Source organism: Balaenoptera ricei, chromosome 5 (genome assembly GCF_028023285.1).
Source record: "Balaenoptera ricei isolate mBalRic1 chromosome 5, mBalRic1.hap2, whole genome shotgun sequence".
In the NCBI taxonomy this organism is placed as follows: domain Eukaryota; kingdom Metazoa; phylum Chordata; class Mammalia; order Artiodactyla; family Balaenopteridae; genus Balaenoptera; species Balaenoptera ricei.
Window position 1 is genome coordinate 23,784,998 of NC_082643.1, and position 24,826 is coordinate 23,809,823.

The following is a 24,826-nucleotide window of genomic DNA, read 5'->3' on the forward strand; positions in this document are numbered from 1 at the left end:
TGTGAATCATTTTTATTTTCTCAAAGCAGAAGTCCTGAAATGTTTACATGTATCTCTCAATAGATTTTTATCTGTGGATAGGTGTTTCCCAATAAGGGAAAGTAATGGATGTAAGGCATTAGGCTTCTTCTTTGGCTGTCATGCTTAAGATCAAAGGAAAAATGGAGTTGGGGATTCTTCGCTGACTCATAAAATAACTAGGATGAGGTCTAATTTTAGATATATATTTAAAGGATAGCTTCTTCAAATTTTCATACCATTTTGGGTGTTGCTGGTATTTGGAAAGTCATTTGGCCCTTAGAGCTTGATTCTCGCAGGCTTTTGGACTGATTTTTCCTTTTCACCATCCCAAGTGTACAAATAAAACTAGAAATGGGATGTTGTCACTTCTCAGTCCTCCTTTCAAAGGCAGCTTAACTTCACTGCCTGGAGGTCAGATTGAAGGAATTGCTTGTTTTTCTGTTTATAAATAGGACCTGCAAAGGACACCGCACAACAGGATATTAGTAGTTGTGATTTATTATGTGCCAAACTCCTTACTGTATCATTTGGGTACATATATTGAGACTCTCCAGTGTGCTGGAGACAAAACCTCTCAAACCACCACCTTTGACACTTGTGTGCCTTCTGATTTGGGGACTCTCAGGAGAATACAGGTCCGTTTTCCCCACCTTACCATTGTTCTCATTGATGGGCAAGGATTCGGGATCCCCCTGGTTTGCCTTTTAGGTCTTAAACACACACCCAATGGCAAATTTTATTTGAGAACTAGAAACCCACTAAGATTTAGACTTTCATTTATCCGTTGTAAAGGTTTTCTCTTAGCTATTCTTGATGGGAAATTAGACAGTTCCCTAAGTAATTTGGATTATTTGGCAATTGTCTTAAACATTCTCCCAGAATACCTTTCACTAATCTTAGTACATTTCTGTGGCCATCTGTCACGATCAAATCTCTCTGCCACCCACCCTCTAGAGAAAGACACACTCAAAATAATCCAAGTGCATAGGGTTAAGATTTTTCTGAAAATATTTCTGAAACCTGTTCCCTTTAAACCCTCTTTTCCTCTCCCATTTCCCTCCCCACGACATAAACAACAACTCCAGTGTGTGTGATATCAACTGTTTCATTTGCATATGTTCCTGTAAAACATTAGTGGGGTTTTTACGCATGTACTGTTTAATGTTTCTAATTATTATAAATATAATATGTATTCATAGTTTTTAAAACAGTACGTAAGGAGATACATTAGAGAATCAGGGTTACCCTCCCTGGCAGCATACAAGTCTCCCAGCCCCACTCCCAAATATAACTATTGTGTTTATAAGTATTTTCCCAGGTATTGGTTACATAAAAATATATACTTTAAATAGACATATTTTAGTATATTCTTACACACAGTCCACATATTATACATACTGCTCCTGATTTGCATAAACCTTTTTCTTAAATTTTAAATACAATTATAGATTCATAGGTGGTTACAAAAAAAAAAAAGTGGACCAGGAGTCCCATGTACCCTTCACCCAGTTTCCCCAGTGGTAACTTCTTGCATAACTCTAGTCCAGTATCAAAGCCAGGAAATTGACATTGATACAATCCACAGATCCTATTTGGGTTTCATCAGTTTTACATGCACTCATTTGTGTGTGTCCATATAGTTCTTCATGCACGTATTTTTTAATTGCATAAGTGGCTTTGTGCTACATGTCACTATATTTCTGCCTTCACTGCTTATGGGATTTATCCACGCACCTGTGTGTACAGCTGGTTCCTTGTTTCTGCTCCTGAAGAGGATCCCATAGTTTACATCTTCCACCTGTTATGTACCTGTTCCCCAACAGTGGACACTGAACCAGCTTCTCTCTTCCTACCTCCACAGACAATACTTCAGTGAAGAGTCTCACCCACGTGCCCTTGTGGATTTGTGTCACTCAGATACACACACAGGAGTGGGGTTGCTGGGGCATTTGTGTACTTGGCTCTGCAGAATGTCTGCATAAGTCCATATGCCAGCAGGCATGGCATGAAAAGTTCCTGGATTCCTACACTGTGTAATTGTTTAAGATATAATCCCAGGGTTTAAGATCTAAAGCCTAAAACGTCATAGAAAACCTTCATGGGATCATAGAAAAAAAAACTTAAAAAAAATTTTTTTTACTCATGGTAAGAGATTTTGTATGATATGAAACTTATATTGAAACTACAGATAATTTTAAATCTCTGGTATAATGTGAGTTCAGCTCTTTTTTCCAATATCATTCTCTTTCCTTTTCCCATCTCCCCAAATAACATATCTGATTAATAAACACAGCATTTATTTACTTATTTATTTTTTGAGAGGAAGGCTCTTGGCTATAATGTCTAAAGTTCTGAGGACATGATTCATTTCAAGCCAGGATATAGTTCTAAGGGATGAAAAAAATAAGGGTGAGAGTGGAAATTTAGGAACAAAATCTGTTTCTGTTATATTAAATAAATCACTGTAGCGGCTTCCCTGGTGGCGCAGTGGTTAAGAATCCACCTGCCAATGCAGGGGACACGGGTTCGAGCCCTGGTCTGGGAAGATCCGACATGCCGCGGAGCAACTAAGCCCGTGGGCCACAACTACTGAGCCTGTGCACCTAGAGCCCGTGCTCCGCAACAAGAGAAGCCACTGCAATGAGAAGCCTGCGCACCGCAACGAAGAGTAGACCCCACTCGCCGCAACTAAAGAAAGCCTGCACGCGGCAACAAAGCCCAACACAGCCAAAAATTAATTAATTAATTAAAAAAAAAAAAATCACTGTAATGAGACTTAGTCAGCACAAGCATCTTTCATCCTGTTTACACGTGCCGTGCCCCGGCCAGGATGTTGTTGGCCCACCTGTTGTCACTGCTACAGCCACTAACTGCTTACTGAGAAGGAAAGTTGAGGCAAATTGTCACTAAACAGGCTGGATTTCACAGGCTTCTGTGAAATAGACTGATTTGTATAAAAATACATTGCTGTTCTGTGTCAGTGGCCTCAGTTCTTTGAAAGATACTTCCATGATTGTGTTTGTCTTACTGATTTTGAGAACACGCAGTTTTCAAAACATCTCATTTGCATTCACTGAGGTACTGCTTCGTGGGCAGGGTAATCCAATGGACTGTTTACACACCTATTAGGTGTCAGCAGCTCAGCTTGTTTGTCCCTCCGAGGCCTCTTGGTGAGCGGTAGTTCTTTGGTCCTAGTATGACTGAGAATCCTCTAAAGGGGGGGCAGAGTTCTAGCGATTGGTCTCCTGGAGCCAGTCCACGGAACAGTGGTTGTTAATTTAGCACATTTTTTTCCATGTCAGTATAGAATGACAGCACCTTTGTTAACTGGTTTCTATTGGGCAGTTTATTTAAACTTCTTCAGTAAAACCATAGCCTTGATTTGATTTGTTAACATATGATTTTTCAGCTGAAGGTAGACTCCTAGAAATTCAAGAAAACTAAATTTACTAATAGATGATGAGTTAACATATCAACAATCATTTGGCTGTAGTGAGAAACAAGAAAGCTATTAAGAATTGTGAATATAAAAAATATTCTTGATAATTGAACGACTAAATGTTAGTCCAGTATACATATTGGATTGGCCAAAAGGTTTGTTCGGTTTTTTCCGTAAGATGGCTCTCGTAGCACTTGGTTGTCTTTAGCTTCATTTGAAACAATTTTGTTAGACTGTATGTGACAGCTGTCATATCAGCATGCATTTAAAAAAAGACTTATCAAAATTGGTGATTTTTTTTGTGTAGCTGTTTTAATATTGAAGATGGAAAGAAAACATTTTCGGCCTGTTATGCTTTATTATTTCAAGAAAGGTAAAAACACAACTGAAACACAAGAAAAGATTTGTGCAGTGTATGGAGAAGGTGCTGTGACTGATTGAACATGTCAAAAGTGGTTTGCTAAGTTTCGTGCTGGAGATTTCTCGCTGGACAATGCTCTGTGGTCCGGTAGACCAGTTGAAGTTGATAGCAATCAAATCGAGACATTAATTGAGAACAATCACCGTTATACCACTATGGAGATAGCCGACATACTCAGAATATCCAAATCAAGCTTTGAAAATCATGTGCACCAGCTAGGTTATGTTAATCACTTTGATGTTTCGGTTCCATGTAAGTTAAGCAGGGAAAAAACCTTCTTGACCGTATTTCCGCATGCGATTCTCTACTTAAACGTAACAAAAACGTTCCATTTTTAAAACAAATTGTGACAGGTGATGAAAAGTGGATACTGTACAATAGTGTGGAACGGAAGAGATCGTGGGGCAAGCGAAAGGAACAACCACCAACCACACCAAAGGCTGGTCTTCATCCAGAGAAGGTGATGTTGTGTATGTGGTGAAATTGGAAGGGAGTTCTCTGTTATGAGCTCCTTCTGGAAAACCAAACAAACAATTAATTCCAACAAGTACTGCTTCCAATTAGACCAACTGAAAGCAGCACTTGATGAAAAGCATCCAGAATTAGTCAACAGAAAACGCATAATCTTCCATCAGGATAACGCAAGACCGCAAGTTTCTCTGATGACCAGGCAAAAACTGTTACAGCTTGGCCGGGAAGTTGTGATTCATTCGCTGTATTCACCAGACATTGCGCCTTCAGATTTCATTTCGGTCTTTACAAAATTCTCTTAATGAAAAAAATTTCAGTTCCCTGGAAGACTGTAAAAGGCATCTGGAACAGTTCTTTGCTCAAAAAGATAAAGTTTTGGGAAGATGGAATTATGCAGTTGCCTGAAAAATGGCAGAAGGTGGTGGAACAAAAGGGTGAATACGTTGTTCAATAAAGTTCTCGGAGAAAATGAAAAATGTGTCTTTTATTTTTACTTTAAAAACCAAAGGCACTTTTTGGCCATCCCAATACTTCATTAGCATATGATGTGGAACAGAGAGTAACGCATTTGCAAAGGTGAGCAGTTAATCTGGGAATGAGAAATGGCCCCTCCGTATGACTCCACCTATTGCAGTCACAGCTAATGAGCCTGTGGGCTACGAGTATGCCGCTGACCAGTGTCATCTCCTGCCTGTTCTCCCCAGACACCCTTGCACTTGGCAGTGATCACCAAGCAGGAGGCTGTGGTGGAGGACTTGCTGAGGGCCGGGGCCGACCTGAGCCTTTTGGACCGCTTGGGTAACTCTGTTTTGCACCTAGCTGCCAAAGAAGGACACGATACAATTCTCAGTATTTTACTCAAGCACAAGAAGGCAGCACAACTTATCAACCACCCCAACGGGGAAGGTAAGAGACAGTCACACATCGTGGTATAACCCTCTCTGTCTGCTTTCTACACAAAAAGTAGCTCTCTGGTAAATGTGTGTTATTTGATTGGCACCCCAAAGTGCTTTCCTTAATCACTTGGAATTCATCATCTCTTATGGAAATTTCCGTTGCTGGCTGTAGCTAATTCCTTTAAAGATGATTTGGAATAGTCAGTCAGTAGGAGGGAAAAGCAAAGGCCTGAGCAAACACCAATCTTGGTATGTAGAAAGCATCCTTTATTCGGAGAATGTTCGTATGCTCTCAGTGTCTCCTGAGAACGTGAAAGGAGTCTGTGGGTTTCCATGCAGAACAACTGACTGACAGCACCTGTAAAGACTGTCTGGAGGAGAGATTCTGTCAGCACTAGACGTGCTGACCCCCGACGGCCTTCCCTCCCCGTGACCATGCCTGTGCTTGGGCTGCAGGTCTGAACGCCATTCACGTGGCCACGGTGAGCAACAGCTTGCCGTGTCTGCTGCTGCTCATGGCCGCGGGGGCTGACGTCAACGCTCAGGAGCGGAAGTCGGGGCGCACGGCGCTGCACCTGGCCGTGGAGCACGACAACATCTCCTTGGCTGGCTGCCTGCTCCTGGAGGTGAAGGATGCGCTTACCTGCCCTTGCATTCAGTTCCCAAAGGGGATTTGGGGAAATCTTTTCGAAGAATGATGTCGCGAACAGGTTATCTCCCTACATTCCGCTCCACCTTTGTAATATCTACTCAACGCTTCAGAATAGCCGCTCAGGCTTTCCCGGCACCCCTTGCCTGGTTATTTCTAACTGGGGATTTCTTCAAGGGCAGAGCCGGCCCAAAACAGCAACAGGGCTGGTAATACGACCCGGGAGTCATGCGGACAGGGGGAGGCGGGGACAAAAGGGCGGGAGAACCTTGGACTAACCCTTCTCTGTGTGTGGGGATTTTAGGGTGATGCCCATGTAGACAGCACCACCTATGATGGAACTACACCCCTGCACATAGCGGCTGGGAGAGGGTCCACGAGGCTGGCAGCTCTTCTCAAGGCCGCAGGTAAGGCAGCCCGGCGGTCGGTGATGGAAAATGTCATCAGGAATGCAAACCCAGCCTCAATAGAGCAGCCGGGCCACCTTCTTAAGCCACAGGCCCGCTGCGGAAAGGCACAAGGAAATAAAAGTTGTCTGGCAAATCACATCCACCTGCCGTAAAGGCACTGTTTGGACTAGTAATCCTGGGCTTCGTGCTGACAGGTTAGTTTTTCCTCTCCAGGTCACCTGTTTGTTTTGGATGTGGGTTGTCTTCATTGACTCCCGTAACAAGAGATCTTCATAACGTTGAATCGAATTCTTTGTAGAATTCGGAGCAATATCCACCTCAGGTCATGTCACAAGTCCTCAGAAGGAAAACTTTATTGGTATAAGAAATGATTTAAAGACTTCCTTTTGCAAGAAAGGTCCCTGAGAAGCCAAAGTAATGGGAAAAAACAAATGGGCCGTGTGTTGAGTACTGTTGTCATGTGCCAGGCACTAAAAATCGCTAGCTTCTGTTGGGCTAGGCACTTCGCATGCACTGTCTCATTTAGTCTTACTTAATCCACAATAACCCTTTGAGACAAATCCCATTATTAGTCCCATTTCATAGCCAAGGAAACAGACTAGAGAGATTTCTGCATCCCGGTCCCAGGGCCCCAGTAAGGGGCAGAGCTGTGAGTCACACCTTGTCACCCTGAACTTCCAGACTCTATTCTCTCTGCTGTGTTTCTGTCCCCTGTTTTGCTCAAGGATTTGAAGGTGTTATTCCAATTCAATCCTCTCATCCTGTGAAATATAGAAAAATTATTCCTGCTCATCCTTGAATCTCTACTGCCTTGTGTATTTAGAACCTGAAAAAATGTTTAATGGAATTGGTATCTCAAGCCTGTCCTGGCATATGTGATTTACTTCAGAGGTTATTAAAATTTTTTTAGAAAATAAATGCTTCACAAATTCAAGAAAAGAGTAGATTAAATACCTTCTAAAAAAACTGAGGCCAGGTGCTTCCCTGGTGGCGCAGTGGTTGAGAATCTGCCTGCTAATGCAGGGGACATGGGTTCACACCCTGGTCTGGGAAGATCCCACATGCCGTGGAGCAACTAGGCCCGTGAGCCACAACTACTGAGCCTGCGCGTCTGGAGCCTGTGCTCCGCAACAAGAGAGGCCGCAATAGTGAGAGGCCCGTGCACCGTGATGAAGAGTGGCCCCCGCTTGCCGCAACTAGAGAAAGCCCTAGCACAGAAACGAAGACCCAACATAGCAATCAAAAAAAAAACTGAGGCCAGAAAAATACAAGAACCTTTTCTTTGGCAGCACTACATTTTTCTGACATCACATCCCGAATAAGCCAGCAGCCTTTTCTTTCCTCCTTCGTCAAGTTGACGTTCCCGTGAACAAGAGACGATGATTGCAGTGTGTATGAATAGTGTGGGGAGTCACTGGTTATAATTAAGAAATGCCTTCAGACGAGAAGCTCTGACCCTTCCAAGAATGCTTTCTCTCTAATTCTCAGTATCCCATGAAAGGAGTAGCAAGTAGCAGTTTCTCCAGTATATAAATGAAGAAACTCGGAAGAGAAACCTAGTCCTGGGTTTCCCTGGTGGCACAGTGGTTGAGAACCCGCCTGCCAATGCAGGGGACACGGGTTTGAGCCCTGGTCCGGGAAGATCCCACATGCTGTGGAGCAACTAAGCCCGTGCGCCACAACTACTGAGCCTGCGCTCTAGAGCCCGTGAGCCACAACTACTGAAGCCTGTGCACCTAGAGCCCGTGCTCCGCAATAAGAGAAGCCACCGCAATGAGAAGCCCCCGCGCTGCAATGAAGAGTAGCCCCCGCTCACCGCAACTAGAGAAAGCCCGCACGCAGCAACGAAGACCCAACGCAGCCAAAAATAAAATAAATAAAATTTAAAAACAAAAACAAAAAAACCTAGTCCTGAGCTCAGAGTCATGAAGAAGATCACTTAAGGAACAGACCTAGTTCAGCTTCTCCATCTTTGGTCCTGCAGATTGTTCATCCTAGTTTCTCTACTGTTTCCGTGGTCAGGTGACACTTACTGCCCCCGAGATCAGGCTGCAGCTGGGAGAGCGGAGTGAGAAGTGGCATGCAGATCCTCTCGTTCGGCACTCCCTATCATTGAAGTTGTCAGAAGTCAGACGTCCTCCCAGCAAGATTAAAACAAGGTCCTCTTTCCAAAAGGAGAGCGTGCTAAACTTCCTACTGTTCATCAGGCAGCAAGCCAAACACTCCCTGAATAAAAATAGTCTCTCTAAGCCTTTGAGAAGTTAACTCTAGCCTTAATTTTTGAGTTCCTTCAGGTGTTTCTTGCTGCTGGCTAAGGAACAGACTAGATTTTCCAAGATTGGCCCTAACTTTTTCAACAACTCCACATTCCTACCAGAAGGTTTTCTTGGCATTTTGCGTTTAAGGATCAGTGCCGTACCCAGGAGTAAAATGGAACAGGTTGGCACTAGACAGCAAGCAGCTTTGCTCTTTTGAGCAGGCAGGTGAAGAAGCTGAGAAACGTGTGGCGCTGGGCATCAATTTGAACATTTAGGACCTTAATCCTGAGCGTGTACCCTAGTCCCTGTAAACTGCCGCCGTCAGTCCTCGGGTTAAAGATGCATCGTTCACTTGAAAACTCTCCTATAGCGTTAAATGTGAGAGTCAGCGTGTTCCAGGTCTTTTGTTTTTGAAAGTGTCCTTGGCCATATGGGGTATCTTCATACACCTTTACAGTCAAGATGCATTAGAATTTATTTAAATTTAAATTTTTAAATTTAAAAGCAGGGTTCTGGATATTTCAGTAGAAATGTGTTTTATATGTTTATAAATAAACATGTTTTATCTATTTATAGACTCTGACCCCTGCAGGCAGTTAGAAGTTGACAAGATGTGGGTTTACCTAACGCTGTGTAACTTGACTTCGCAGGAGCAGATCCCCTGGTGGAGAACTTTGAGCCTCTGTACGACCTGGATGACTCTTGGGACGAGGATGGAGAGGATGAAGGAGTCCCGCCAGGAACCACTCCTCTGGATATGGCCACCAGCTGGCAGGTGAGTGTGGCTCCGCCTGTGTGCTGGCTGCTCCCGGGGGAGCTCCAGGGCCGGGGACGTCAGAGCAGGTGGCCTTCCTCGGTCTTTACTCCCCAGAGCACATGCCTGTTATTTTTTAAGAAAGTCTGCTTGTCAAGAGCTGTATGTATCTTGAAAAGCCTATCTGTGAAAGATCTAGGTCAGCAGAGTTCTGAGTGTAAAAGTATATGCCTAATCAGATCAGAGTTAGATGAGAGAAACACAAAACTCACGTTACAGGTTACCCACTCTGAACTTACACCGCAGTCGTTCCCATCTCAGTTTCTGAAGCCAGGATAAATGTTACGGTTAGCGTGAACTTCGGTAAGTGATTTCTGAACATAAAAAGAAACGGGGATTCTTCTGAGGGTCTGCACGAATACAAACAGAGTAAACAGCCTAAAGCTTCCTCGGGACTCTGCTGACCTGCGATCCGAAGGCGAAAGCAGTTACTGGGTCTTTGGGGCCCAGGGAGGGGCGCCAGAGGGAGGAGGCGGGCAGCACACACACCCCCGGCCCAACTGAGTAACCCTCTTAGGGGCAGGTGCTGCGCCCAATCCGGAAGCTGCCCGTCGGCCTCCTCGCGGGCCGTGTGGGTTGAGCTGAGTGACCCTGGCCAAGAGACCACACGGCTCTCTTTACGTTGAACGCCTGGTTTTCCCAGAAGCCTCACCACAGAACACAAAGATAACCCACTTCAGTGACCCCGTGTGGTCCTCGCCCAGGTCAGCCAGCCACCGGGTGACTTGCAGAGAGCGCAGAAAGCCCCCGTAGCTATGGAGTTTTGTGGTTTTTTTCCCTTTTAGCCTAAGACTTTTCTGGCCCCTCAGTTAACATGCGGATGGCGCCAGGAGGCTGACCCCGAGCCCTGTGAGCATTTGTCCGCCTCACTTTGAGCAAGTTCGTAAAGCTCATCCTCGGAAGCCTTTTTACTGGGGGGAGTGGCAGCCACGGAACCAGCTTCCCAGCCCGGCGTGAGCTCAGCCCCTCCCTAGCTCTCGGGAGGCATCGCGGCCCACGCGTGGCTGACTGGGCGGCCTGCACCGCCTCTGCCCCTCCGAGGGCCGTGGCCGTGGCCGTGGCGCTCTGTGGGGCCGGGTTGGGTCTTCCTCCCCGCCTCAGGCAGCTGCTGAGGAGCACAGCCTCCCGGGCCCAGAGCCCCGCGGAGGGCACGCGTATTCCCGGGCGACGGAACTGACTCCTCTTCCCGGCCCTCCATCTTCGGGGTCCTAGCCCCTCCTGAGGAGGACATGCCGAGTTCTCTATTACAAAGAAGCAGATTTCCCTCATGGTCCCTGTAAATGTGTAACATTTCCCCGTGTTTTTCTTCCCAACAGGTATTTGACATATTAAATGGGAAACCCTATGAGCCAGAGTTTACATCTGATGATTTACTGGCACAAGGTGAGTTGTGGGAGAAGCAGGTTCTTTGACCCAGTGTCATCTCCACCCTGTCACTGAGAGGGGGGCTTCTTTCAGAATCAGGAGACCCTGGCGGGGTGCCACGGAGAAGGTCCAGCTGTAAATTACGACAGCGTGGGCTGCTGCTGACTTTCAAGGGAAGGAGCGTGGTTGCTTCCACGGGGCGGGAGGGTGGGCTCTGGGGCAGCAGTCAGTCCCTCCGGAGTGCCTCGGGTCGGTTAGGACGGTCGTGTTTCTTCTTTATTTTCTTCAGGAGACATGAAGCAGCTGACTGAAGATGCAAAGTTGCAGCTCTACAAGTTGCTAGAAATTCCTGATCCAGACAAAAACTGGGCTACTCTGGCACAGAAATTAGGTTTGGGGATACTAAATAATGCCTTCCGGCTGAGTCCCGCTCCTTCCAAAACTCTCATGGACAACTATGAGGTAACACGTCATCTTACATCTTTGACTACGTTTATTTGACTTTGCTCTGTTGACATCATTGGCCGGAGCATAATCCCTTTCCTTCTCCCTTAACTCTGAGGAAGAAAATCAGTCATTACCCGTGTCCTGGGAGGGTTGACCCAGGACAGCAGGAAACCCACCTTGGCTGTTTTCAGACACCTTGAGACTTGCTGCAGAAATGCTACTTAGAGTGTCAGGATGGTCACAGAACTTTGAGCTCCCTGAACAAAGACGAAAGACTGTAATCAACCTTCATGCCTTGCCCTCCCCAAGAACATGCCTTGATCCCATGTCAGCACATGGAACCAGTGACGTGACTCCTTGCGGAGCCATTACCTGGTGATGCTTTCATTTCTAAAGCGAAAAGGTAGAAAAACGTGGGGTGAAATCACTTTCTATGGCGAAGTTCATCAGCGGCTCGTTTCTCAGTTCTCAGAGCTTCAGGGGTACGGGGCAGACTTCACTCAGGGTAGAGTTTTACTGCCTCAGCACTCTCTCTCTCTCTGCTTACTATAAAGTGCTTCTCCGTGATTTCCTGAGTGGTCTTTGAGCTGAAACAGGAAACTTGATTCAAAGACAGCGTATTTTTCAGTTGCTCTCTGCCCTGAGAGCAAGCTCCCAGGCCGCCGGCTGTCATCTCAGGGGAAGGGGTGTGCTGTCGCGTCTACAGCCTACCTGCTTGTTCCTGCACAGCTTTGAACACAGAAGCACCCTCTTTCTTCATTTCTGTCTCGCAGGTCTCTGGGGGGACCATAAAGGAGCTGGTGGAGGCCCTGAGGCAGATGGGCTATACCGAAGCCATTGAAGTGATCCAGGAGGCCTTCTGCACGTCGGGAAGCGCGGCCACCAGCCCGGTGGAGACCACCTCTCAGGCCCACTCGCTGCCCTTCTCGCCCGCCTCCACAGGGCAGCAAATAGGTAAACAAAAAGGCCTGAAAAGGCGGTCGAGACATTTCCCCGCCCCGCCAGGCTGGTGCCTTCAGCCTCTGGGGCTGTGGCCGGTCCTCCCCACCACCATCTCCCAGACACGCTGTCCACTACATCCGTCTCCCTCGGGGACCATAGGTTGTACTGTCTTCCCCTCCGGACACTACCATTCAGGGGAGGGGCTGTCCCCACAACAGCCACATGGACACACGGGTCGCTCAGGTTCACGGTAAATACCAGAACAGCAGGCTGCGAGTGGTGAAGGTCAGCATTACTTCTCTCGCTTCTTAAATTCACAAAAGAGAGAGAAATGTGCAAATCCGGGTCTGTGGAAGCAGGACTCGCGCCCCAGGCTGTGGACTGACGCCGCGACGTTCCCCACCGCTGCCCAGGCTCCCCCCTGCAGTGGTCCTGTCTCTCCTTCTCCCTTCAGCCTCCTCCCCGCGTTCACAGCGCTGACCCGTCACCCCACCTAAAACACGTGCCCTGATGGCCTCTCAGCACCACAGTCCTCTGTTTCCCTTCAAATGTGTCCTCCCGCTCTAACAACCCTTCTTTCATGCTCTCTCCTCCTAAACTGCCAGCACCCCTTCCTGCCCCTTACTCATCCCGTGTCCTTGCCTCACTCCACCGAGAACATAGAAACAACTAGACTTCTCTCATCTTTGCACCCTCAAACCACCAGGCCACCTGGGCCCGCCTCTTGCCCGGCCAGGTCCTGCTCCTCTAACCCTCGCCTCTCTCTCATGCCTTAGCATTTTCTCCCTCCCGACTAGATCGCCTAGCGAGCGTGCTGTAGTTTCTCTCGTCTTTTCAACATAAAACAAATAAACGGAAACCAACAAACAAACATTCCCTTGATTCCCCCGTCCCCTTTAGCCGCAGCCCGATTTCTCTGTTCTCCTACCCAGCCACGCTTCCCAGAAGAATTTTGTAGAGTTATTCTTTCCACCTCTTCACTTCTCTCCTCGACCCCCTGCCCCTGTGGTCGGCCTCTACCCCACCCCTGCACCAGGCCTCCTCTCCTCACGAGGGCCAGCGTCTGCTCAGATCCGGTCACCAGCCTTCTCAGCTCCTCTGCCTCTCCCGGCGCGTATCACAGGGGACCACTCTTCAGACAGCCTGCCCTCTGGGCTCTTCCCTAGCACGCTCACCTCCACACTCACCTTTTAAAGTTGCAGCCTCCAGAGCCCCATCCTAGGCCCTCCTTACTTGTCCTCACCTGCCCCGGACTCTTGATACCCAAGAGCTCGGCGCTGGCCACAGCGGTCACAAGCGCTGCCATCCTCCAAGAGGTTACGACTGCGTGTGCACGCTCGCCGGTCCTGACCACCCCCATCCAGCCCACCTTCATCTCTTGCCTCGAGTCCTGCGGCAGCTCCTAGCCAGTCTCCCTGTTTCCAATCTATCCGCCCACCTTCAGTCCACTCTCTACACAACAGGCAGTGTGATTCTTTTTAGAAATGACGTTCCTCCCTCCCCTTCACTCAGCCATTCAACAGATCTCTACTGAGCGCATCCCGCGTGCCCACCCAGCAGTGTTGCAGGCGTTGAAGATGGGGCAGTGAGCGGCAAAGACCGTGTCCCTGCTTTATCTGCTCTCTCTTTCAAACATCGCTTTCACCTGCCCTTCCTCCTGGCCCCCTGCCCTGCCGCGTGTTCCTTCTGCCCCCCCCCCCCAGATCACTAGTCCGATCCAGGCTCAGGGTCTTTGAGCTTTCTCGTCCCTTCCCTGCAAAGGTCCTTACCTGGCAGGCTCCTTCTTGCCGTTCAGTTTCAGCACTGGTGTCACCTTGCTGGGGTGGGAGGGCCCTTCCTAGGGGAGTGAGGACAGGTGTTGTGCACGCTTTAGAAAGGAATAGCGTATCCACCAGAAAACAACCCACATCTCCTGTCATATGACCTGACGCTCCGTCTACACAAAGAAGTAGATAAATACTTATATTTTAAAAAGCCTTAAGCCCTCAATTTGTAGTTCTTTTTAAAATACCTCACAGTTCCTAGCACATAACAGAAACCCATAAAGATTGATGGGTTGAATAAATCAATCAATAACAATTGCCATGCCACTGCCATTAACATTGGAATTTAACATACAAGAAGATAGCTTTTTGATTCGTGTACGGTAGACTTCTGTTTCCTTGGTCACTCTCTCCCTATAGGAAATAATTCACATTGCTCAGATCCCTAAAGACACTTCTCAAAGGAGAATCTGACCTAATTGCCCAGTAGAGACTCATTTTCATCAAAATCATCTTACTTTTTTGGCTAACAGAATATTTTTGAGGCAGTGTATAGTGTCTAATAGCATACGAGGCCCAGAGAGAGATCTCATTTTTATTTCCTACTTCTGTCACCAATTTATTTTGCCTACGTTCAGCAATTTCCCCAGCTATAAAATAGGTGATACAGTGGGTGGGAAAATACATCTAATTTCTAAGGGAAAAAAAAAAGGTACACTTTGAGTCTAGAGAATTCAGAAAGGATTCTGATAAACATGAGGCTAGATTATAAGAAAGAGAGGTGAAAACACTTGGCTGACTTTGACGTTTTCACAGTTTTTATAAAGCCCAGTGTTTTCTGTCCCCACCCCCCCACACCGTGAACAGCAGCAACACCTGGGGCGGCGTAGGTGGGCCCATGGTGACTGGTGGAGGGGAACAGGCAGAATTCTGCAGCCCACGAGCCTTCCAGATGCACGCGGGAGCCCAGCGGGGATGGCAGGTGCGCAGGAGCGAGGGCCGGGCCATGTTCCCGGTGCACCCCCGTGAGTCCGTGCTTTCTCCCCCTAGACGAGTTCCGGGACGACAGCATCTGTGACAGCGGCGTAGAGACATCCTTCCGCAAGCTCAGCTTCACGGAGTCTCTGACCAGCGGCAGCTCGTTGCTAACTATTAACAAAGTGCCCCACGACTACGGGCAGGAAGGACCTCTAGAAGGCAAAATTTAGACTGCCGGCTGCTTCCAACGCCGAAGTAAACCAAAGCTCTGAAATTCCATCGCATTGTCCAGAGGAAGGAAGTGCATCCGAAGGTGCTCCGAGGAATACCGGCCTGCTTGGCTCGCTCTGGGGTGTAAGTAATTCAAGGCCTTTTAAACGTGGATTTCTTCTTTAGTTCTGAAATGAATTTTAGTTCGGCTGACTCACCGATAGTATCTATGGTCACAGCCCGCGGCTGGGCTGACGCCTCTTTGGGAGTGCGGTAGCTTGTGGAGCTTTACCAGCTGCTTTCTCTTATCATTGCTGCTGTCCCTCTGCTGCTTTCCCACTGTCATTAAAAGTTGTCACGGTCCCTACTGGGTGTTCCTTCTGGCCGTCCAAAGCACACTTGTGCATTCAGATTAAGGATTATGAAAAGGGATATTTTAAAGTGAGAGTTATTGGTGTGTGATTAAAAAAAAAAAAAAAAAAAAGGCTCATTAGGACTTCCCTGGCTGTCCTGTGGTTAGGACTCGGTGCTTCCACTGCAGGGGGCCCGGGTTCCATCCCCAGATCCCTGGGGAACTGAGATCCCGCAAGCCGAGTGGCTGAAAAAAAAAAAAAAAAAGAAAAAAAAGCTCACTGCTTTTCCTAATGTGGTTCTCTCTGTGATTTGAAAAAAGAATATGTACATGTCAATATTTAAACATGGTTACAATCAGTGCTGAAAATGGTATTTCCCCCCTTTGCTGCATTTTGCTATTGTAAATATGTTTTTTTAGATCAAATACTTTAAAGGAAAAAATGTTGGATTTATAAATGCTATTTTTTATTTTACTTTTATAATAAAAGGAAAAGTAAATTGATGAGCTCATCTTGTTTGATCTCTACAAATATTTTTCTAAGATTATTCCTTATAATCACGGGATCATTCCATAGCCTGGTTCTCACATTCACAGTTCCCTCTAGAATCAATTTTTTGATCCAGAAATGAGCAAAAAAAAATTATCAAAAAAAAAATATTTCAACCTGAGATGAAAGCTTTGGGTTTGTCAAATCCTTGCCAGGCTCATTTCATTTAGGCTGTGTCACTTCATCTTCCTCCTTCATCTCATGCAAAACTGTTTCCTCTTCAACCCTCAATGTGTTCCCAATGCCTCTGTGATGCATAAAGTATTGAAAAGCCTTCCAGCACGAAGCCCTGCTGAACTCTTCACTCAAGAGGTTGAAAATAAGGGAGAGGAGAAATGAAAAGTGTTTGAATGAGGTGCTGTGGTGGACACTGTGAGGTGCAACCCAGATCCTTCTTCCACAAAGGACTTGTCAGCCCACTGCTGGGGGCACACTAAACCAATCCTTCGTTGTCATTTCAACAGGCTTCACCAGGTATAGATGCCATCTCAAGAAACCACTTTCTTGCCTCATCCATAAGAAGTAACTCTTCATCCCTTTAAGATTTATTATGCGATTGCAGCAATTCAGTCACATCTTCAGGCTCCACCTCTAATTCTACTTCTCTTATTATTTCCACCACATTTGCAGTTCCTTCCTCCACTGAAATCTTGGCCCCCTCAAAGTCATCCATGAGAGCTGGAATCAACTTCTTCCAAACTCCTGTAGGAATGTAGATATTTTGACCTCTTCCCATGAATCATGACTATTCTTCAAGGCATCTAGAATGGTGAATCCTTTCCAAAAGGTTTTCAATTGAATTTGCCCAGATCCAGCAGAGGAATTTCTACCTATAGCCTTACAAAGTGTATTTCTTAAACGATAAGACTTGAAAGTCGAAATTACTCCTTGATCCATGGCTGCAGAATGGGTGTTGTGTTTGTTAGGAGGCAAGAAAACGTCATTAATCTTGTTGTACATCTCCATCAGAGCTCTCGGGTAACCAGGTGCGTCGTCAATGAGCAGTCATATTTTGAAAGAAATCTCTTTTTCTGAGCAGTAGGTCTCAACAGTGGGCTTAAAATATTCAGCAAACCATGTTGTAAACAGATGTGCTACCATCTAGGCTTTGTTGTGCCATTTGTAGAGCACAGGCAGAGTAGATTCAGCATAATTCTTAAGGGCTCTAGGGTTTTTAGAATCGTTAAGTAAGCACTGGTTTCAATTTAAAGCCACCAGGTACGTTAGCCCCTAACAACAGAATCAGCCTGTCCTTTGAAGCCAGGCATTGACTTCTGCTCTCTAGCTATGAAAGCCCTAGACGGCATCTTCTTCCAATAGAAGGCTGTTTCATCTACACTGAAAATTTGTTGTTTACTGTAGCCACCTCGTTCAGTTATCTTAGATCTTCTGGATAACTTGCTGTGGCTTCTACATCAGCACTTGCTGTTTCACCTTGCACTTGGATGTTATGGAGATGCCTTCCTTCCTTCAGCCTCTTGACCCAACCTCTGCCAGCTTCAAACATTTCTGCAGCTTCCTCACCTTGCTCAATCTTTACAGAATTGAAAAGACTTCGGGCCTTGCTCTGGAATAGGCTTTGGCTTAAGGGAATGCTGTATCTGGTTTGATCTTCTATCAGCGGTAAGGCTCTTTTGCTTTCTTTGGTGTGTTCACTGGAGGAGCACTTTTCATTCCCTTCAAGAATGGAAGGGAATTGGCTTGGCTGGCTGGTGCGAGAGGCCTAGTTTTCAGCCTTTCTTGGCTTTCGACGTACCTTCCTGAGTTTGATCATTTCTAGCTTTTGATTTAAAGGGAGAGACGCGCAACTTTTTCCTTTCACTTGAACACTTAGAGGACCTTGTAGGGTTATTAACTGGCCTGATTTCAACATTGTTGTGTCTCAGGGAATAGAGAGGCCCGAGGAGAAGGAGAGAGACGGGGAACGGCCGTTCGGTGGAGGGCTCAGAACGCACACATCATTTACCAGTTAGGTTCACCGTCTTGTACGGGCATGGTTTGTGACACCGCAGAACAATTGCAATAGTAACATCAAAGATCACAGATCACCATAACAAATACAATAATAATGAAAAATTCAAAATATTTCAAGAATTACCAAATTGTGACACAGAGACACGAAGTGAGCAAATACTGTTGTAAAAATGGCACTGGTTAACACAGGGTTACGACAAACCTTCAATTGGTAAAAAAACCCAAAACCAACCAAAAAAACCCTGCAATATCTGCAAAGCACAATAAAGAAAGGCGCAATCAAATGAGGTATGCCTGTATTCCAGTTTTTGAAAGTTGTATTTTTAAAGTAAAAAACAGTAGCTCTGAGTCTCCATAATTCTCCAACAGCAAACCCGTGCCTCCGTTCCTCCCCCAGTTCATTCCTCTGTGAGAAACAGTTATTTTCCAGGTGGCCACGACGAGGCCTCCAGTCTTACGGTATCGTGCTGACACTCCTCCTCCTCAGGGGAGGGGCCTACGTTCCTTCCCTGTACGTCTAGCCGGGTGTGTGACAAGGGGAGAAGGGATGCTAAGGGATCTCCAAGGTTAGGTAAGAAAATGCAATACAACTTCAGTCCCCCTGGGCCGGGTCTCTCCCTCCTGGAACCCAGTCACCAGGCATGCTCTGAGGGAGCCAGTGGCCGCGTGGAGAAGCCACATGTAGGTGTTCAACCAACAGCCTTCACCAAGGTCACAGCCAACGCCGGCGTCAACCAGCAGACGTGTGAGGGAGTGAAGCTTTGAGAGGATTCCAGCCAGGGTCACACCTGTCTAGCCTTCACGCTGCCTTAGCTGACACGCGGAGGCCTGCCCCAATGGCACATTCAGGAGTAAATGAAACAACGGCTGATGTTTTCAGCCTTAGGTGTGGGGTGGCTTGTTACCGTCTCCAGGTCTCTAGCCCAACAATTCCCACACCAGGAGGTCACTTTAAAGAGAAGCTGACGGCAGCAGGAACAATGAAGCAACTCATGCCCAGACTAAAAATAACATTCCCCTACTTTAATAAGAAGCCCTGCTTCTGTTCCAGAAACTTCCTCTCTCTCCTCCCAGATCGCAGCGCTGGCCTGAGCCTCTGCATGGTGCTCAGACAAAAAGGCTACCAACGCTGTCTGTGCCTCTGAGGAAGGAGTGTTTTTCATTTTGGACCAGCAGATGGGGAAAAATACCAGAAGGAATGCAGGAGACAGGTGGAAAGCTACAATGGGCCTGAAATAAACCTTCCCAGAAAGCTGTCTCTCAGCAGGAAGCCATTTAAAAATAGCTTCCTGGACTTCCCAGGTGGTGCAGTGGTTAAGAATCCACCCGCCAATGCAGGGGACACGGGTTCGAGCCCTGGCCCGGGAAGATCCCACATGCTGCAGAGCAACTAAGCACGTGCGCCACAACTACTGAGCCTGCGTTCTAGAGCCCATGAGCCACAACTACTGAGCCCGCGTGTCACAACTACTAAAGCCCGCGTGCCACAACTACTGAGCCCGCGTGCCACAACTACTGAAGCCTGCGCACCTAGAGCCCGTGCTCCGCAGCAAGAGAAGCCACCGCAATGAGAAGCCCATGCACCGCAACGAAGAGTAGCCCCTGCTCGCCGCAACTAGAGAAAGCCCACGTGGAGCAACGAAGACCCAACGCAGCCAAAAATAAAAATAAATAAATAAATAAAATAAAAATAGCTTCCTTAGAACCTTCGTCATCTTTTGCGCTTTCTATACCCTGCAAGCACAACCTAGACTTTCTCAGGATTGGCGGTCTTTCTTTTTTGGCTGTAGCAAGCCAGTCTGCTGCTCATTTACCCACCGGCGTCCCCTGCAGTAGTTGGATGTGGCGAGGAGATTGCTGGCACCGTCTCGGAGGGCAGCCCCACAAACCCACAAACCGGACCCTCTGCATCTTAGCAGGAGAAAAGAGGGGAAGGAGCTGAGCAGATTTGAGCATCTGTTATTTGCCAGCCCCTTTGCTTTAATGAATTCTAGTGATGATTCTCATGACATCCCTATGGGGTACATATTTAACCCCAGTTTTACAATGAGGAAACAGATAATCTGAATATTAACTCACCCCACATTCAAATCCAGGTGTGTCTGATTCCACAGGTTGTTCTTTAGCCATACCTGAAGTCCTGTATTGAAGAGAGAAAGAAAAAAATCCATACAAATCTGTATAAGGATGATGGAGTCATAATGTACCCCAGGCAAAATGCAAAGTGAACCCAGAGTATCACTAAAAAGATACGTGGCTTAAATGTTCACATGACTTGATTTTCCCTGTAATAACAGGCTAAGATGCTTAACTATGAATTATTCATAGACTGGAGGTCTCTAGTTGCATCCCTTTCTCCTCCTTATTTTGTGTTTTTGGGGGAATTTTCTTTCTGATTGTGCTTCCGCAGGTAATGGACTTAGGGAGGCACAGAAGTCAAGAGAAGATGAAACTAAAATTCTTTTATTTTCTTAAGGATCACAGAACTTAGGGCTAGACAATACCTTAAAGATCATCTAAACAAATCATCCAAATTGCCATCTTTTTCTAAACACCTACGACGTGATAACATCTCCTCCCTATAATCCTCAGTATAGCTGCTGCTTTGTTTCACCACCAATCCCAGAGACCACAAGTTCCTGTCCATGGGTTTTCTAGGTTCATCGGTTGGGTTTGGGGTTGAGGGAGGTGCTGAGGAGGGGCGTGAAATTAAATGGATAGCATTCTCCGTTATTATAGATTCCACTGTGTCTTCAATAGCCTGCTTCCATTACCCTGGACAAGGGACTAGGTCCACAAATTGTTAAAGTTTCTTAGAATAAGAGGGAGGAAGGGGCTGAGACAGCATTTTCTCACCTCCAACAGTTAGCTTTTCCATGTTGATATCTCTCTCCAAAATGATTATTTCATTAAGATATCACAAAAACCCTCAAGGAACGAAGATATGTATTCAGTCTAGATTTCTTGAGCATCTGTCACCTGCCAGGCACTACAGTGAGTGGTCACTCACTATCCCATATTACTTGTTCAAAAATTCTGTGAAGTAAGAACTCTGTTGCAATTTTACAGATGAGGAGACTGAGGCACACATAAAGCATTTAACCACAGGATCTCCTGACTCCACTAACGTGTTTTAATAAACCACACTTGCAGAAGGGGACAGGGGTGAGTAGGGCGTCTCTCTTCCACATAGTCATGAAGGGATCCAGGCTGACAGTGACTCTCCCTCCAACCCTTGGCTCCTAAGGTCTTGCTGGGGGTAATGGTCCAGTCAGCTGGAAGGGAGAGCACGGAGAAGTACGTGTGGGAGTTTAGAATGGGCCCCTTCCTCCCTCACACTGCACGGGAACAAAACCTTAGTCCCATGGCCACACCAAGAGCTGGGAGGCTACCTACGTGGGTGATCTACTTTTGTTCCCAATATTAGGAGGGGGGTTGCCTTTGGCGAACAGGTCCCAGTTTCTGGCACAAATCAAAATTCCTTACCTAAAGGATGGAGATTGAACCTGAAGTTCCTTCGAGTTCCAACTTGTGTGCAAACATCCACTCACTCTGAGTCACCTGCAATCATGGTAAATGGCCATCACCAAGGGCAAAATCATTTCCCTGGATTAAGAAGGAAAGATGCATTGTAAGGACAATGTCACAGGTTCTCTTAAGGAAATCCTCAGAGATGACCAAGGGTATTAGATCAGGTAGGATGAGGGGAGTGACAGTTACGGCAGCAAAGTCTTGTTATCCCTGCTCTGACTCAGGAGGACTCCCGCTCTCCAGCCTCCATGGTCTGTAGGCCCTTAAATGCCGTGCAAGAGCCCTTGGGCATGTTGATGCCAAAGTTGAAGGTCTTCAAGTGGCCGTGGTGCTTGGGATCCCACTCAAAGGAGAGGGACAAGCAAGTTCATCTTTCTTGCAGTCTGCAGAGAACTGGCAGAAGACTAGCAGATGAAACTGAATTCTAGCAATCCCATCTCCCAGGCTTCCTTCTTGGGACTCAGAAAGCAGAGCTGGTGCTGAAGATGGTGAGAGGAAACCTCGAATACGATGGCATCAGCTCAGGGAGGGTGACGAGTTGATGCCGGATACCAGATAACCGTGTTGCTAGGTCTATTCTCTGGCCAGAGAGAGATTTTTTCTTTCCAAACCTGTTTTACAGTTTTCCCTCCCTTTCCTAAGGCAAGAATGCACAACTGAAGTTATTTTTGCTTCAAAGCTTTTAAAAGAGAAACTTCATGCCATGAATTTTTTTCTTTTGCAGGACAACCAGTTTGTCACTTTGTTCAAATGTAAATGTTCTCTTTTGCTTTTGAAATAAACTTCCTTTTGTAATTTAAAAAAATAAATAAATAAAAGCAAAACTTGTAAACGTGAATGCTGTCATTTACAAGATATTTTCAAATATTCATTCTCATAACAATCTGAGAAGTAAAAAGCAGGCAGGGGGAGTAATTCCTGCCATTTTCCACAGAAAGAAAACAATGCTGATGTGCCTGGAGGTCCCCAGTCCAGTGTAAGGGGCTGGACTCAGCCATCAGTGCTCACACTGTGCTCCACAGCCAATCACGGAGGGCACAGCTGCTCTGAAAGGGAAGGTGGCAGAGACGTGCCCAAGAGGGGGTAGGCGAAGCCGCCCAAGTGCTGGCACTGAAGGCTGGGAAACCAGCGGGAAACCGGCATCCCATCAACAAAGGACTCGGTAGCTTCAGTACGTGAGGCACTCACACTAGTCTCCGCAAATGAACCCCAGAGGGGCCACAGGAGTCATGCTGGTTTTCTCTCCCTACCCATCCTCCTTCAGCCTCACTCTCCTTCTTTGGCTTTGGAGCCCTCAGAAGCTTCATCTCAACACCCTGCCTGGTTCTGCCCATTCCCTTGTGTCCCTTCCATCCCACCAAAATTCAAGCCAGGGCCTCCAAAATGCCCCCCAAGGGGCACCATGTTAATGCAGAATCCTGTCTCATAGCTGAAGCACAGCCTGGCCCAGAGAGGCCGAAGGATCCGCAATCACATCCCCGTGAAGACCCGCCGCAGCTCCACAGGCAGGTACCGCCACCGGAGCAGTGCTGCCCCAAAGAAACGTTCCCGTCTCCTTCCTAAGTACCACCCCCCGCACCCCTTCCATCACTGCCTGGGCCCCAGCACCAGGGGTGACTTCACCTCTCCCACAGACGGGGACATACATGCTCAGGAAGTATTTATGTGCTCATGGACGACTGGGCAAGTCAGCCTGATGCCAAAGCAGCCCTTAGCCGGCTTCTCCTTCCCAGTGTTGATCTGGGAAGGTCAGAGTCACCATCTGGCCCTGACTGCTTTCCTAGCTCACCAAAAGCACGTCTTGAATGATGATCAACATATGCACACAGCAAATGTGCCAGGGACCGTTTTAGTTCTGAAAGGCAAAGAGACTCCAGGTTTAAAGCTTCAAGAAAGAATGTGTGGCCAGCAAGTCACCCACATGCCCACGGGGCCACCCCCTTAGACAGAAGAGGCCATGCCGGAGCAGGAAGGACCCTCCATCGCTCCCTCCATCACCAGAAGTCTGGGCCTTTCTGCAAACCAGGCCGTAACTCACGGTTTCAGTCCTTCTCACTCTCCGTTACCGTGACTTTTAAGAGATCATCTGACTTCTCCCCCATCAAGCAGCTATTCCGGAGGCTTTGTGCCAAGTTTGCATAGCTCCATAGCAGTTAAATTAGGATTAAAAATCATTCAGATGCCTTTTTGCCCAGGTAGCAACAATGAAGGGAAACGAAATAAACTGAAAGGCAGAGAGCAGGAAGTCTCTCTGCAGGTCTGACCCTTGACATCAGCCCTCATGGGTGCCCTGCCTCTGAGCCCTGGAGCTTAAACAAAGCTGCTGCCTTCCTTCCTCCCTCTCTCCCTCCTCCCCGCTTTCTCCCTCTATCCATCCCTCTTTCTTTCTCTCCTTCTCTCTCCCCGTCTCTTTCTTTCAAGAAAGACTCCAGAATTCCAGGACACTGGCATCCAGCTCTCTGAAGCCTGGACAGGAGACAGGGGACGGGGGACAGGGGACGGGGTCAGGGTGGGAGGAGTCCCCACAAGCTCTTCCTTAGACTCCCCTCCCCGCTTTACTCTGGGGGAGCTTCTGGGAAACCAGTGCCCTGGCCCAGGGTCCCCTCCAGCCACCACCAGCCTCATTTCCTGTGCACAAGAGGCCTCTGCTGGAAGAAGCAGAACTTTGCACCATCACCGAACAGCTGGCATGCCTCTTGCTACTCAAATTTTTGCGTCAGTAAAATTGGAAGGAGGCTTACCAAAAGAAAGAAATTTAGAAATTCTTCGGCTTACTGACTGAAAATTTCTCCTCCAACTCAGGTCACAGAAGCCTGACGATTATTTTCCCTTGGAAGAGAAAACTTAAATCATTCTGTTTCTTTTGGCAAGGAAAACGTAAGACCCCGAGGCCTGATCAGCCCAGCCACAGCCAACTGTATTCTTTGAGGAATAATCATCATAAGCCAGCATTTACAACTCACTTACCCATCCTAGGCATTGCACATCCTTTATTTTATGTAATCCTCACAATTCTATGAGATGGTAATTCCTATTAACCTCATCTTAAAGATAAGGAAACTGAGGCTTAGAAGTTAAGTGATTTGTCCAAGTTCAGTACGTGTTAGAGCCAAACTTGCATACTGGAGGTTTAATATCAGAGCAAGAGCCCATACTGCCCTCTCCAAGGCCCGGCTATGTCTCACCTCCAAGCCCTGCCTTTATCCACAGGAATACTTTTGATTACAAAATCAGAACACCTGACTATGAGTGGATTAAACAAATAGAGGCTTTCTTTTTAAAATATCATTGCAAGAAGATCGGAGATAGATCTAGATTTTACATGGAATCTTGCC

At 47.0% G+C, this 24,826-nt stretch overlaps 2 protein-coding genes across 23 annotated transcripts in view; one reads left to right on the forward strand and one right to left on the reverse strand.

Moving 5' to 3' along the window:
- The window catches only part of NFKB1 (nuclear factor kappa B subunit 1), a 134,637-nt gene extending 118,697 nt beyond the window's left edge, over window positions 1–15,940 (forward strand). For both annotated transcript variants that reach the window (XM_059922490.1, XM_059922491.1), the window contains exons 17-24: window positions 5,057–5,258; window positions 5,705–5,874; window positions 6,202–6,304; window positions 9,216–9,340; window positions 10,696–10,762; window positions 11,034–11,206; window positions 11,965–12,145; window positions 14,947–15,940. In XM_059922490.1, coding sequence (XP_059778473.1) covers window positions 5,057–5,258; window positions 5,705–5,874; window positions 6,202–6,304; window positions 9,216–9,340; window positions 10,696–10,762; window positions 11,034–11,206; window positions 11,965–12,145; window positions 14,947–15,104 — 1,179 coding nt within the window. In that variant the 3' untranslated portion in view covers window positions 15,105–15,940. The remainder of the gene's footprint in view (window positions 1–5,056; window positions 5,259–5,704; window positions 5,875–6,201; window positions 6,305–9,215; window positions 9,341–10,695; window positions 10,763–11,033; window positions 11,207–11,964; window positions 12,146–14,946) is intronic.
- The window catches only part of MANBA (mannosidase beta), a 174,051-nt gene that overhangs the window by 11,160 nt on the left and 138,065 nt on the right, over window positions 1–24,826 (reverse strand). For 4 of the 21 annotated variants that reach the window (XR_009503236.1, XR_009503243.1, XR_009503242.1 and 1 more), the window contains 5 exons: window positions 21,447–21,566; window positions 20,817–20,996; window positions 20,040–20,100; window positions 13,903–13,970; window positions 9,143–9,693 (listed from right to left, as the gene is read on the reverse strand). The gene's annotated coding sequence lies outside the window, so the exon portion shown is untranslated. Of the gene's footprint in view, window positions 1–1,240; window positions 3,445–4,717; window positions 6,709–9,141; window positions 9,694–11,467; window positions 12,441–13,902; window positions 13,971–20,039; window positions 20,101–20,816; window positions 20,997–21,446; window positions 21,567–21,606; window positions 22,129–24,826 lie in introns of those variants that run through there. The other 17 variants (XR_009503232.1, XR_009503224.1, XR_009503231.1 and 14 more) reach the window with 15 other exon arrangements.